The sequence below is a fragment of the Gordionus sp. m RMFG-2023 genome, chromosome 2 (genome assembly GCF_954871325.1).
Source record: "Gordionus sp. m RMFG-2023 chromosome 2, tfGorSpeb1-WG-v2, whole genome shotgun sequence".
Taxonomy (NCBI): domain Eukaryota; kingdom Metazoa; phylum Nematomorpha; class Gordioida; order Chordodea; family Parachordodidae; genus Gordionus; species Gordionus sp. m RMFG-2023.
The window spans coordinates 52,812,553-52,825,111 of NC_088776.1; the positions used below are offsets into that span (position 1 = coordinate 52,812,553).

The 12,559-nt window shown below is 27.0% G+C and overlaps 1 protein-coding gene and 1 long non-coding RNA gene across 8 annotated transcripts in view; one reads left to right on the top strand and one right to left on the bottom strand.

Annotated features, from left to right (window-relative positions):
* LOC135923933 (uncharacterized) lies at window positions 1-4,710 on the bottom strand. 3 transcript variants are annotated; one of them, XR_010571299.1, is made up of 3 exons: window positions 4,601-4,710; window positions 1,406-1,714; window positions 1-683 (listed from the first exon to the last, which is right to left on the bottom strand). XR_010571299.1 is itself a non-coding variant. In XM_065458956.1 (3 exons), exons 1-3 carry the CDS (start codon window positions 3,381-3,383, stop codon window positions 331-333), a joined length of 783 nt encoding a protein of 260 aa, XP_065315028.1. In that variant the 5' UTR covers window positions 3,384-3,419; the 3' UTR covers window positions 1-330. The 3 variants fall into 3 exon arrangements, 1 of the variants encoding a protein (XP_065315028.1); XR_010571300.1 differs by having other exon boundaries at window positions 4,675-4,690; XM_065458956.1 differs by lacking the exon at window positions 4,601-4,710 and adding an exon at window positions 3,263-3,419.
* The window catches only part of LOC135923935 (uncharacterized), a 26,749-nt gene continuing 16,219 nt past the window's right edge, over window positions 2,030-12,559 (top strand). For 3 of the 5 annotated variants that reach the window (XR_010571301.1, XR_010571303.1, XR_010571305.1), the window contains exon 1: window positions 2,030-2,145. This is a non-coding gene — a long non-coding RNA (uncharacterized LOC135923935). The remainder of the gene's footprint in view (window positions 2,146-12,559) is intronic. The other 2 variants (XR_010571302.1, XR_010571304.1) reach the window with 2 other exon arrangements.

Sequence of the window (12,559 nt, forward strand, 5' to 3'; positions counted from 1 at the left end):
TCTCCGTTTTTTAATGAATTAAAAAAGATTCCACAAGGAATACGCGCGTGGCTTATTTATATTATATAATATATAATTTAAATTCAATTAATTATATACAAATTCAAATTTTAAAAAAAAAGTAAACACTTGTCAATTTTTGCCTAACTTTATTACTTAATTTAGAATAATATAAAATTACATCTACACGAAGCCTCATTTATGTGAGGATTTATTCACCATTAATACAGAATTTACTTGAAATAGTTTGGTATAACCTTTTTCTTTTGTACTTTTATTCTCGACATTTCCACATAATGTGTACAGCGTATATATATGATATTATACTGTTTATTGTAACAAATGGTCTCCCGCATCTAGAATAATTTTACTGCATATATGAGAACACAGCGCGTAACGCTGAAAACTATCATTTTGTTTATCTTCTACTAGCATTGAATATTTGTAACGGAACAGCGCTGATATCAAGACAGTAGATAGGCCAAGCATGATGACGCCCAGGAAGATTCCTTTAGAAGAAAGAACGCTAACTATATTTGGCGGAGAGTTATAATTGTTATGGTCTTTTATTCCGGTCACAGATATTAGATCATAGCTTGGCTTTACGTTTGACGACGGTGCCTTATAATTTTGGCTTCTTTTGGTAGAGTTGGATATTACAATTATTCGGAGCTTATTAATATCTATTGTTAATATGTAGCAAAATATCGGATTTAAAATTTTTTTGGAAATCTTTTAAAAAATTAATTTTTAGTTTTTGAATTAATTTAAGAAAAATGATTCTTTACATTCATTTTTTTTTTCGCGATTCCAAAAAACTTCAATTTCTAAACTTAATTTTTTGATATTATTCCCTGTTATTTTTTCTAAAGAATAAATTATAACAGACTTTACATGTCCATTTAGTTTTGTTAAAAGGAATCGATTTTTTTAAAAACGGCTAACTCAATATTTTAACCAAAATGTGTTCTGCAAACCTGGAGATTTTGCTCATAGATGTCAGAAAGGTTTGGACATCTATTAGCAGAATCTCGAGGCCTGAGTATTATTATTTTGGTTAAAATCTTTTAAAATTGGTGAAATCAAGCTCTTTAACAGCGCTATGTCCATTATACATACCTCTTCCCCACTTTTCTCCGAAATAATTTCCTTTCCTCGGAATCTGCTCAAATTTATATAAAGGTCGATTTGTAATTAGAATGTCTTTCCTATTTAACAAATCTGCGCTAGTTTCAGTCAGACATAGAAATAAGAAAAACTTCTAAGAATAATTTTTTTAATAAAAAAATATAAATTAACCCTAATTTTATTAAAAAATGAATTCTTATTTTTGGTAGACGTAATATAAAAGAGCACTCAAATTTCAAAAGAGGGTTCGATATATAAATAAAAATATGAATGATACCTTTATCAGTCCCGCCGCCACTCAAGAAACGAGTATTTGCGTTACACATTTCCGTTTGGCAGCACGCGACTACGGGCCATGTCCTGGTAGCTAGTCGCGTGTAAAGCCTATTCTTGGGACTTTTATTATGGCAAATTATTGGCAGGTTGACTCCCCTGTAACAACCCTTTATAACCGAACCTAGGCTCATATTTTGAAAGAGTCCCATAGATCTTTCAACGTATTGAGTGTAACAAATGGAGTTAGAAATGCAAGTCTTGGTAGAACGTTTAAGGCAATCAACAGTCGAGCACTCGCAATTGATGGCACCTTCAAAATAAATAATTTCGAAATATCAGTCAGAGACCTGCAGGTTCTGCCCCTAAACGAACCTAAACCCGAGCCGGTCCTCATATTTAAATTCCCGGGCAGGGCCAGGCCGAATATTTTAAATCGCGATTATTATTATACAAAAAAATTAAAAATAAATACATATATTGGGACATAGATTATATTAACAAAATATTATTTACACTTCATTTTTTTTTAAATAAGAAATTATAATTAATTTAGAATTTATAAATGTCGAAATTTTTTTAAATTTTTTGCCAAAAAAATGTTTTTGAAAAGTAAATGATTTTTATCAATTATAAAATTTTTATATTATTAATTTTGTATTATATTGAATCTCTATCAGTTTAGATTAGAGAGAATAATTTAAAAAATTATTCTCAAAAATTATTCTCGCTGATAACCTAACGGTAAAATATCGAATAGAAAATTTTTTTGTATACACCCATGCCAATAATTTTTTTTTTAAATAATCCAAGCCGGGCTGAGATATTTATATTTTAAAATAAGAATTTTTTTTTACAAATCCGAGCCGTGAAAACAGTATCTGCAGGTCTTTGATATCAGTGTTAGTTAGAATAAGATGATAGAAACATGACTCTTCACGGAAAAATGGAAGGGGTTGGGGGAGGGGGGTAAAACATATAATTATATATTGATATGTCGCAACTGTATGGAATCAAGAGAGAATCTTACAATTTTAAACCATTTAATCTATAGAGTATCTTTCCTATGATATTTCGGCCAATCTTCGCCGTTAAACCTTTGTTGCACTTATTTACTTATTTTGTTTTTACATGAGAAAAATCCGTAAAAAATTATGAGAATTAGTTTAAGAAATTCATGCAAAATTTGTTTTAGTTAAATCAGGCTTTCAGTAAAATGATTATAAAATTGAGAGATTCAATCCCCCAAGGATTTCATATAGACATTAAAATATTGATCATCATTTTTAAATTATTATTTTTTACAATACTTCCAGCTGATTTATTATTTCTCGTAAATCAAGAATGTATTAAGATATAACTGTTAAAAAAAAGGAACTTAATTTATAAAATTCCAGTTATTCGACTTTTAAAATAAAAAAATTTTGTACACATTTTAATCATATTTTAGAGATATAATAATCACCCCATGTCAAAATCTACACGTTTAAAAAGAGTGCCATAGCTGTTTTTCTGCATAAAATACTCTCTATTTAGAGAACAGAAATTAAGAGATACTAAGACACCTCCTCAGGTATCGTTGGCTAGATAGCATTTCAAAATTATTTTTAGGTAACAAGATATTCTATCTATCAAATTTTATTTCTTGAAATATAAACAAAATTCAAGTGGCCCTAGAAAAAAAAAACTAAAGGATTCACATCAAAGCTTTAACCTCCTTACCCCTTCACATGTGATTGGATGATGAAAACAACCAATCAATATAGAACGGCAGCAGTTAATTTCCGATTTTTTAAAATATCCTTACGATTATGACAAATTACAAAATTATAATTTAAATTTAAAAAAAAATACTATATACCTTGGGGCCTTATATAATAAGTATAATGAATGAGAATCACATTGATAATTAGATAAGAAGGAACCATTTTAAACGTTGAAATAGGGAAAATGCAAATATTTTTTTTACAAAAATTTATCATAATTGTAGGTTCTATTTTCCTCACCTTTAATCGGTATTAATCTATAAAACATAATTTAAAAAAAAATTTGTGTTTAAAATTGGGAAATTTTGAGTTAATCATTTATACATTAGAAAAGCCCTACATCAAAAATTCTTTAAAATATTTTGTTTGTTTTGCATAATGTCGTTAATCGCCTTTAGGACATACTTTTAATATGAGCATAAATTACGGGGAGTTCAATTATTTTTGAATGACGAATTTTTTTTGGTAAATTTTTAAGTGTAAATTTAATCTAAAATGTTAGAATTCAAAATAATTTAAAGGTTTTCGTACTTTTAACCCACATATAGAGTAGTTACATTGTGTAAAAAAAACATTCTTAATGGTAGTGTTGTTAAACGGCTCGTTTTGAGTCGATTTTTAAAAATGGCTAACTCAATATTCCATCCTAAAAAATATTACGCAACTCTGAAAATTTTGTTCATAAAAGGAACAAAGGTCTAGACCTATATTATCGAATCTCTAAGCTTAGGCAATATTTTTCTGGCTAAAATATTGAGTTAGCCTTTTATAAAAATCGGCTCAAAACGAGCCGTTTAACAACACTACTCAATGGTGGAGACGATTGTTATAAACGGATAACTCAATATTTTTTGATAATGCCTAAGCCTCGAGATATCTCTAATAGATGTGCAAACCTTTGTGTTATCTGTAGGTAATATCTCCAGGCTTGCGTAATATTTTCTGAATAAAATATTTAGTTAGACGTTTTTTAAAAATGGCTCATATGGAGCCGTTTATTAACACTAGTTCCGAGTATAGTCGCACATACTGCCCTGCCAAACAGGTATTTTTAAAAGAGTGAAAGTCATAATTATCTACTTTTCATCGCTTAAATCCTATTTTTATTACAATATCGATGCATCTTTACAGTCATTTGAACTGCTCAAATTAATGTGCATGAAATTATCCTTAGAAACATATAATGAAGGTTCTTAAAAATAATGTTAAAAAAACGATATCAAATAACTAATTTTATAGAAAAGGCAAATATTTGATAGACACTCGGTTAAGCCGTTAAATTTATATGATACTGTTAACAACAGCACACCAAATGTTTTCCAGTGAGTAAACAAAGCTCTGAAAAGACTAATCAGACCCTGGACCGAATTGAACCCGGAGTTCCGATTCTAATAATTAAAATGTGATGATTAGGCTTAATTCTTGGTCCGAACCCGAAATAACCGGTGTAGAAAATCTTTTAAAACCGAAACAAAATGAAGGTTACGTTAATTATATACGACATTACAATCACAAAAGGATGTTTGCTCATACGAATTAAATTAATGTATTTGTTGATTTATTTATAAACTAATTGATTTTAAAAAAAAATTTATATTATGATTTCCAAAGTTTTTCGTTTTGATAAAAACTTAGATATAATAAGTTGATATAACGGAAATAATTTTAGGCCAAATTATAATATAATATGCTTTAAGGCTATAAGACCTAAATTTAATTTATATTTTATAAATTACATTTTGAGGCTTTATTATGAATTAATTGTTCATTTTAATATTACATATATTTATGTCGTGACGATGATATCTATTTCCTTCATTTCGTCTAAATTTGGCTTAATAAGATGGTTGGTTGTTTTAACTAAGCCTGAAAAAAAAACAAACGAATAAAAACTCACAAATTATGCAATGAATTATATATTTTAAATTCATAGTTTACAAGTTTTCTAATTATAATCTTTTACAATCTTTTGCAAGATGAAGAACAATATAAAATATAAAGCTAATTCACTATTAACAAAGTGTGATGTGGGCTGTGAGTATAATATTTCTGGTCTGTATAAAGTTTTGAAACTAAATATTATAAAAAGAATTTAACCTTTATCTGTGAAATCTATACTATAAAACAATTAATAATATTCTATTTTAAGAGAGAAAATATTAATGTAAAACAATAAAATAAATTCTTGAAAGAGTATTTTTAAAAAAATTTTTTACTATGTTTAAAATTCGATATTTTAAGACTAAGCTGTCGTAGTTTTTATTTCGCTTATAACTGGTTTTTTATTTAGTTTATTAAAAAATCTGATTGATGAATTAGTAATACTAATCGTGCTTTATAAATTGTTCATTGCTTCTCTAATTATACTTCTAACACGAGGCCAATTTTGATATTTTATTTTGCTAATAATGTTTTTTTTAAACCATCTACCAAAAGGTTGACTACCTAAAATAAAGATCAGAGATAATACTTTATCTTAAATGCCTTTACCCTGAAGGCGTGATATTATCAATCTAATTGGTTCGTAATTGGTTACTATTTTGTGGCTTGCGAAATTGATTAAAGAATTAATAAAAGGCACTATATATTATCACAAAAAAGGCTAGTTATTAATTCTATATTCTTATTCTGGCATGATGCTAATTTTGACTATTTTTAATTTTCTACTAATAATTTTTTTCCCTTTAAACTCTCTACCAAACTTAATAAAACGATAAAATGTTATAATAAAGCCATTCTTAATTGTTTGATATAAGTTTCAGATTTTTCCAAAAACTTGGTTAGCTTCACGCTTAAAGCGTGACGTGGATAACTCAGCTTCTTCTTGTGGTTCTCATATTTTCTTGAGGAATTAAGAGTACTAGTCAGGCACTATATATTAGCGCAAGCCTATTTCTATTTTTCATTCTAACAATAATGCCAATTTTTTATTCTTTCTTCTGTCTGCCAAATGAATTAAATTAATTTACAATTGTGCACTAAACATTGATAATTTCAGAATAATGCTTTCAATCGCTTTTTAATCTTGAGTTTTAGCCAAAATTTTGTTAAAATATATTTTTTTATTTATGCTGACTACCTGAACATTAACATATTTTAAAAATCCAATTTTTCAGCTAACTTTAACGGAGATGATATAGAAGATATCACGGAAAAATCAATAATCAATATTTTTTATAGGACCGTTTATCCCCCCCCCTCTCCCCCCATAGAAAAATCAAAGAAAGAAATTTAAACTTCATAAAAGACTTGAGCAAAGTATCCCTACCATTGATTCTATCTTAGGCAGAGAATACTCTTCCAAATACTGAGCAGAAACTTTATCAGTTTTGCTTATTCACTCCCCAACAACAACGACGTAAATTTTTATTCCTCCCTCATTATTTCATTCTTTCTATACTCTTTTATTATATATTTTAAATTCGCTCTGTAGTATTTGTCTTTTGACAATTATATAATTGTAATGTAATTATATATCATAACAATGTTGCAAGTATTTTTGAAAAATTGCTGTTTGTTTACACACAATAACTTGTTATATTTAAACAAAAAAATAATTATTACAAATTTTCGGATTGCAATTAGAAAAGTAACCAGTTACTTTTAAAAATATGAATATTTATATATATGATCTTTATATGATGATTTCCAAAATTTAAAATGAGTGTTTATTAAATATAATCTCTCACATCTATCGTTCCTCTAGAACGTTTGGTTAGTTTAGGGAAGCTTATTTTTGGGAAAAAACCCAGAACCTTTTTTGAAAACATTTTATTGTTTAAAGTCAAATTCAAAAAAAAATATGAAATAATAAATATTATTGTGTTATGTTTTTTTTCGGTGCATATAAATATTATAATGATGTATATTTTTTTCCAAAAGTAAGTTTTAACATTTTAAATCATTAATTGAGCGCTTTTTATTAAATTTAAAGATCTAATTTTGGCAGAAATGCATTCCAATATGTATTGAATGCCTACGCTATAAATTTCAGATAATTTTATCACCATATTTTGAAAACATTTTAATTTTTCCATAATTATTCCAAATATTTTTAATTAAATTGAAATTTCTTTAAATGTTCATTAAAAAATATCTGAAATTTATAGGGTGGTATTATATACCCTATTGGAATGCATTTTCGGCAAAAATCAGATTTTTAAATTTAATATCACATTCCCTAATATCCGTATAACCTACGACTCTACCATAGTTTCTTTTGACAATGATACATATTAAAAATTATTCGTAAAGCATTCTATCTAACCCTTCCTCCTCCATCACTCATGTTTTTCGATTGCATATGACCAATTTTTCTACAAGATTCAACAGGTCTCTACATAAATGATCAAATAATCCTCTCACTTCCATCATCTTCCTATGTAATAGAATAGTCTCTTGTGACACCCTACCTTTTGTCCAACCAATTTTATTTTGATCTCGTGCTTACAAAACCTAATAAAAATATCAGACTCATTGCAATTCAACGTTCATTTGTGCCAGCCTTCTCTTTCGCGCCCTCAAAGTTGATAGGGACATCATTATCGCCGTAGAAAGGGTAAAATCTAAAAAATATCAAGATATTCCTCATCATTATTTTTCATCCCATTTTTCCTAACCACTATGACATTCGGGTCAAAAGTACAGAGTTTTATCAAAACACGTGGTAATAATAACTCTCAAAACTGCGGACCCGAAGGAAGGCTTTTATTATTTTCGTCACAGATTTGCCATAATAGTTGTAGATTTATACTTATTATGTTTGGTGATCTCAATTCCTGATTAAGGACAGACTTATCTCGAGGATTTAATAATTTGTCTTTTCATTCACGTGTCATGTTATTATCTGATTTTTTCAATTGTATAATTATTATTTTTATTAAACTTTAATGATTAGTATTATAAATAAGTTATAAAGTAACTTTGTAATGTAACTAGCAAGTAGTTACCCTTTTAAGAATGAAGTTTTATCCGTTATTTTGCATTAAATACCGAAAAAAAAGCATTTATATTAGAATAACGTTTCAGAAAAGAAGCTAATAAATTGGAAATAGAGTTTTTTGATATTCTAATATATATATAACAAATCTCATCAGTCAATACTCAGATTGCCTTAGTCAAATTGTGTAACATCTCATAGATGTGTCTGAAATTTATATGATAGGTATTCTACACAAAATTTAATAAAACGCGCTAAATAAATCATTTAAAGTTGGTTGATCATCTGTTTAAATTGATTTTTTTAAATTTCAATAATCTGATTCCCCCCTCCCCTCAAAATATATTCCAGAATGTCTAGAATATCAATGCTATAAATTTTTTGTAACTTTCATAGTTAGTATGTATGCCGGTAAGAGAACTGACTGACTATGCGATTTGGCTGTCACATATATTATATATATGCAGAGTTAAACCTTAAATATAAATTTTAAAAAAAGTATTAGTTACTTTGAAATTTCTTGGAAACACTGAATTTTGACTTTTACACTCACATGACGGCAGTGTAATGTTATATGTAAAACATTCTCCTATAAAATGCCACATAATCTAATATGGGCATAAACTTATAAGCCACATATTGCTAACAATGATCAAAAATTATCATTTTAAATATTTTTATAGTTTAAACCAATATATAGAAAAATAAATATTCTAAGAGTTTATTAAATAAATAATAAAATTTGACTGTTCAGTTGTCATATGACTTAGTATCGTATACTTATATTGGCCCAAAATATTTATAATATTTATAATACCTAAAACTTAATTCTAAATGACATAAGTCCTAGGAGAAAATTTTAAATAATTAAAATTTGATTGCTCAGCTGATTTAATCCTAATAATCTAGAGAGGTCACTATTGCTGTCAGTCTTGGTGATAAATTATTTATTTTTGAGGTCAAGTGTTAAAAAATATCTTATATTTTTAAATGTTAGAATTTTATTTTATATCGGAATTACGACGCTGACCATTTTGATCGAAAATAAACGCCCTTTTGATATTTGGGTATATTTGCATATCATATGGAAAGCTTATTAAATATAATTTTTTTTAATAGTCCATAAAAATTTCAATTAGAACACCAAATTTTGGCCTCACACTTGTTTAACAGCCTGCTGGCCATGTTGACAGAAAATGATTTTTTTAATCTACCTATTATTAGTTTAAATTATGCCTATAAAAATAATAATAAAATTTAACTGCTTTATGGCCTAATTAAGACCTTAAATTTTAAATAGACCATCTGCTCACCATATTGATCGATGTTTTTAAAACATTTATTTATACACTTAATCTTAGGTGGCAAGCACATTATCCTAAAAATATTTTAAAAATATTAAAATTTGATCGCTCAGGTCCACCTATTTCTGCCAGTCTTTATTAAAAAATAACTAAAAAAAAAATTGGTTTCTAGTTAAGTCATGTTATGTGTAGAAGAATATACTATAAAAAAAAATTAACTTTGTTATGTAGAACAGTAAATTAGGAAGATACCCTCTGGCTATATGGATTGAAAAATATTATTGTGGGTAATGTCATGTATAAAACATAATCCCACTTCTTTTTTTTATAACCGAACAAATTATAGTTTATCAAGCAATATTGAATGATAAATAATTATTGTTGGGGTTGGTGATAGTATTGGGTTAATCCTCAAAAGCATTTGCTATAAAAAAATAAGTGAGCATTGAGCGTGGTGATTACAGACCCAAATTTTAAACTGCTATATCTTGTGAATAAAAAATTTTTTTGATATTGTCACAACCAACAGAGCAAGAATAATTACAATAATTGATGCAATCATTTGGTTAGGGAGGCAGGGCTTAGAATTAAGAGCTCATAGAATATCTGCTGGCCCCTTCACACTTACATACTCTTCTCATAATGAAGTAAGTTTCAAGTAATTGTTGAAACTTTTATGTAATAATTATGATAACTATAAGCTTTTTGAAAGCTCTACTAAAAATGCTCAAAATGAAATAATAGCCATATGCAATAGGTTTATATTAAGAAATTTCTTCAAAAGTGAAAGCATCACCATTTTTTAGTGTTTTGGCGGATGAGACTTCGGATGTTAGTAACATAGAGTAATTATCCATAGCAGTAGGATTTATTGATATGGAATCAGGTGATTTCAAAATGAAGGAACACTTTATTCAATCTATTGACTTACATGACACTAAATCAAAGATGTTAGCCAAAAATTTTTAGCATCCATTCAAGACCTATTTAAATTTAAATCTAATGAGAGGCCAAGGAGCTCCCTCGATGAGTGGTCACGTTAAAGAAGTGCAGTCAAGAATTAGAGAGCTTTATAGCACAGCTCTATATGTTCACTGTAGTTCACATTGCCTAAATTTGATGATATATAGGCATGCGAAATTCGAGACATCCGGAACAGTTTACGTAAAAATATTTTAATTTAATTGGAATTTATTGGATTTTATTATGTATTATAGATATCTTTTTATAATTCTAATATATTTTTCAAAATATAGAAACAATATCATCGGTTTGTGATTTTTACACACCACCCAAGAAGAGGCAGCTTTTGATTCAAATAATCAAAAAAAAACTAAAAAGATTTTGCCCAACTATTTATAGAAAGACAACAATCAGGGAGATTTTTTATCGAATTATATGAAGTTATTTTTGTAGCGCTCGAATCCTACATATCAATTTAAGTAAAAGATTCCGCAGATGCTGAAAATCTTTTTCAGGCTATTACGAAGCCACATTTTTAATATCAATTCAATGTGTATATTTTCTATTAAATTATACATATGATTTTAGCAAATGCTACAAAATATTGATTTGGATTTAAGAGAGGTTATGAATTGGGCAAAGGATAATGTTGTAATATTAACAAATAGAGATAATGTGAATGGAAATTTCATTAAATATACGAGAAAGTAAAGGAGATAGCTAATATGTTTGGGATTGAAATCTTTAAACCTAGAGTAGTTTTTAGACAGTCCAATCGCTTAAATATTGATGCATTTACGATTGAGGATTTTTATAAAATAAATATTTTATTCCCCTTTTTGATACATTTTTACTTCAATTAAATGAAAGATTTATTAGTCATAATTTTATTTTAAAAAGCTTTTATTTTCTTCTGCCAGTTGAGTCTGAATTGTTGATAACACTTGAAGCATGAGAGGATATTAAGAAAATCTCATTTACATAATAAGTTACTTTGTGATGTCGTATTTTGGTATTGAGATCAAAAAATTTGCAGGCCCTTTTCATGTGTAATTGCACTTTATATTCTCTGCCTATTTTTAATAAAAGTATTGCATTTGCAATATGAATTATTTATATTTTGATTCATTTGTATTAATTATAATTGTTAAATAATATTTTTTTTAAATACCGTACAAGAATTACTTATATTTTATTGAATTATATTTTTTTAAATATAGTTATATACAATAAATTTTTAATATAATAATCTGTATAAAATTTATACATTTTGAAATTTATTTTATTGTATTTTATCATTAAAATAAATAAGGGATGTTATTTATACCATATTATTTTAACAATAAATAAAATCAATTCTCTAAAATTTAATTAAAATTATTATTATTTGATCATAAAAAATGGAAGGCACTGTAAGCAAGGCTATTCAAATAGCTAAAACAAAATTAATAATGAAATAAAATCGATCAGTTAGAAGAGGAACATAGCGATGATATAAATATAATTAAAAAAGTTAATAGTGATAAACAATCAAAATCATATAATAATTATGATACGAGCTACAAAAAACCAAATCCCTGCCACTCCTGTGGCGAAAACCATAGAAGGGAAAATTGTTTTTTCAAGAATGCCACTTGTTATAAATGCAACCAAATTGGGCACATTGCTCAAGTCTGTAGAAAAGGAATAGTTAAGTTTATTAGCAAAATAATTTTTTATATCAAATGTATTTTTTTACCATAATAAAAAAATTAAATATAAAATAAAAATATATATTTCACTTTGCATAAAAATTTTGTATTCATTTTCTTAAACGTTTTTAAGACAAATGCGCCCTAATCCAGCGGTGCGGCGAATGCCGTTCCTTAATTGTGTTATATTTACATATTTATTTTATAACTTATATTTTTGTGTATATATATATCTCGTAGAAAAATCATTTTTTTTAGATAATATTGATATTTTCTTTTCCGAAAATTATTTTGATGTCGTTATAAATGTTTTTAATAAAACTTAGATAAAAAAACATAATGTGTTTGGATAAAAATTAATGCGTCTACTAGGAGTTAAATCAGCCATTTATTTCAATTTAAAATGATATAATTTTTAAATTACAATAATAAAATATATCTAATATAACAAGTCATATATTAAAAATGAGTGTAAATTTTAAAAATATCGATGGC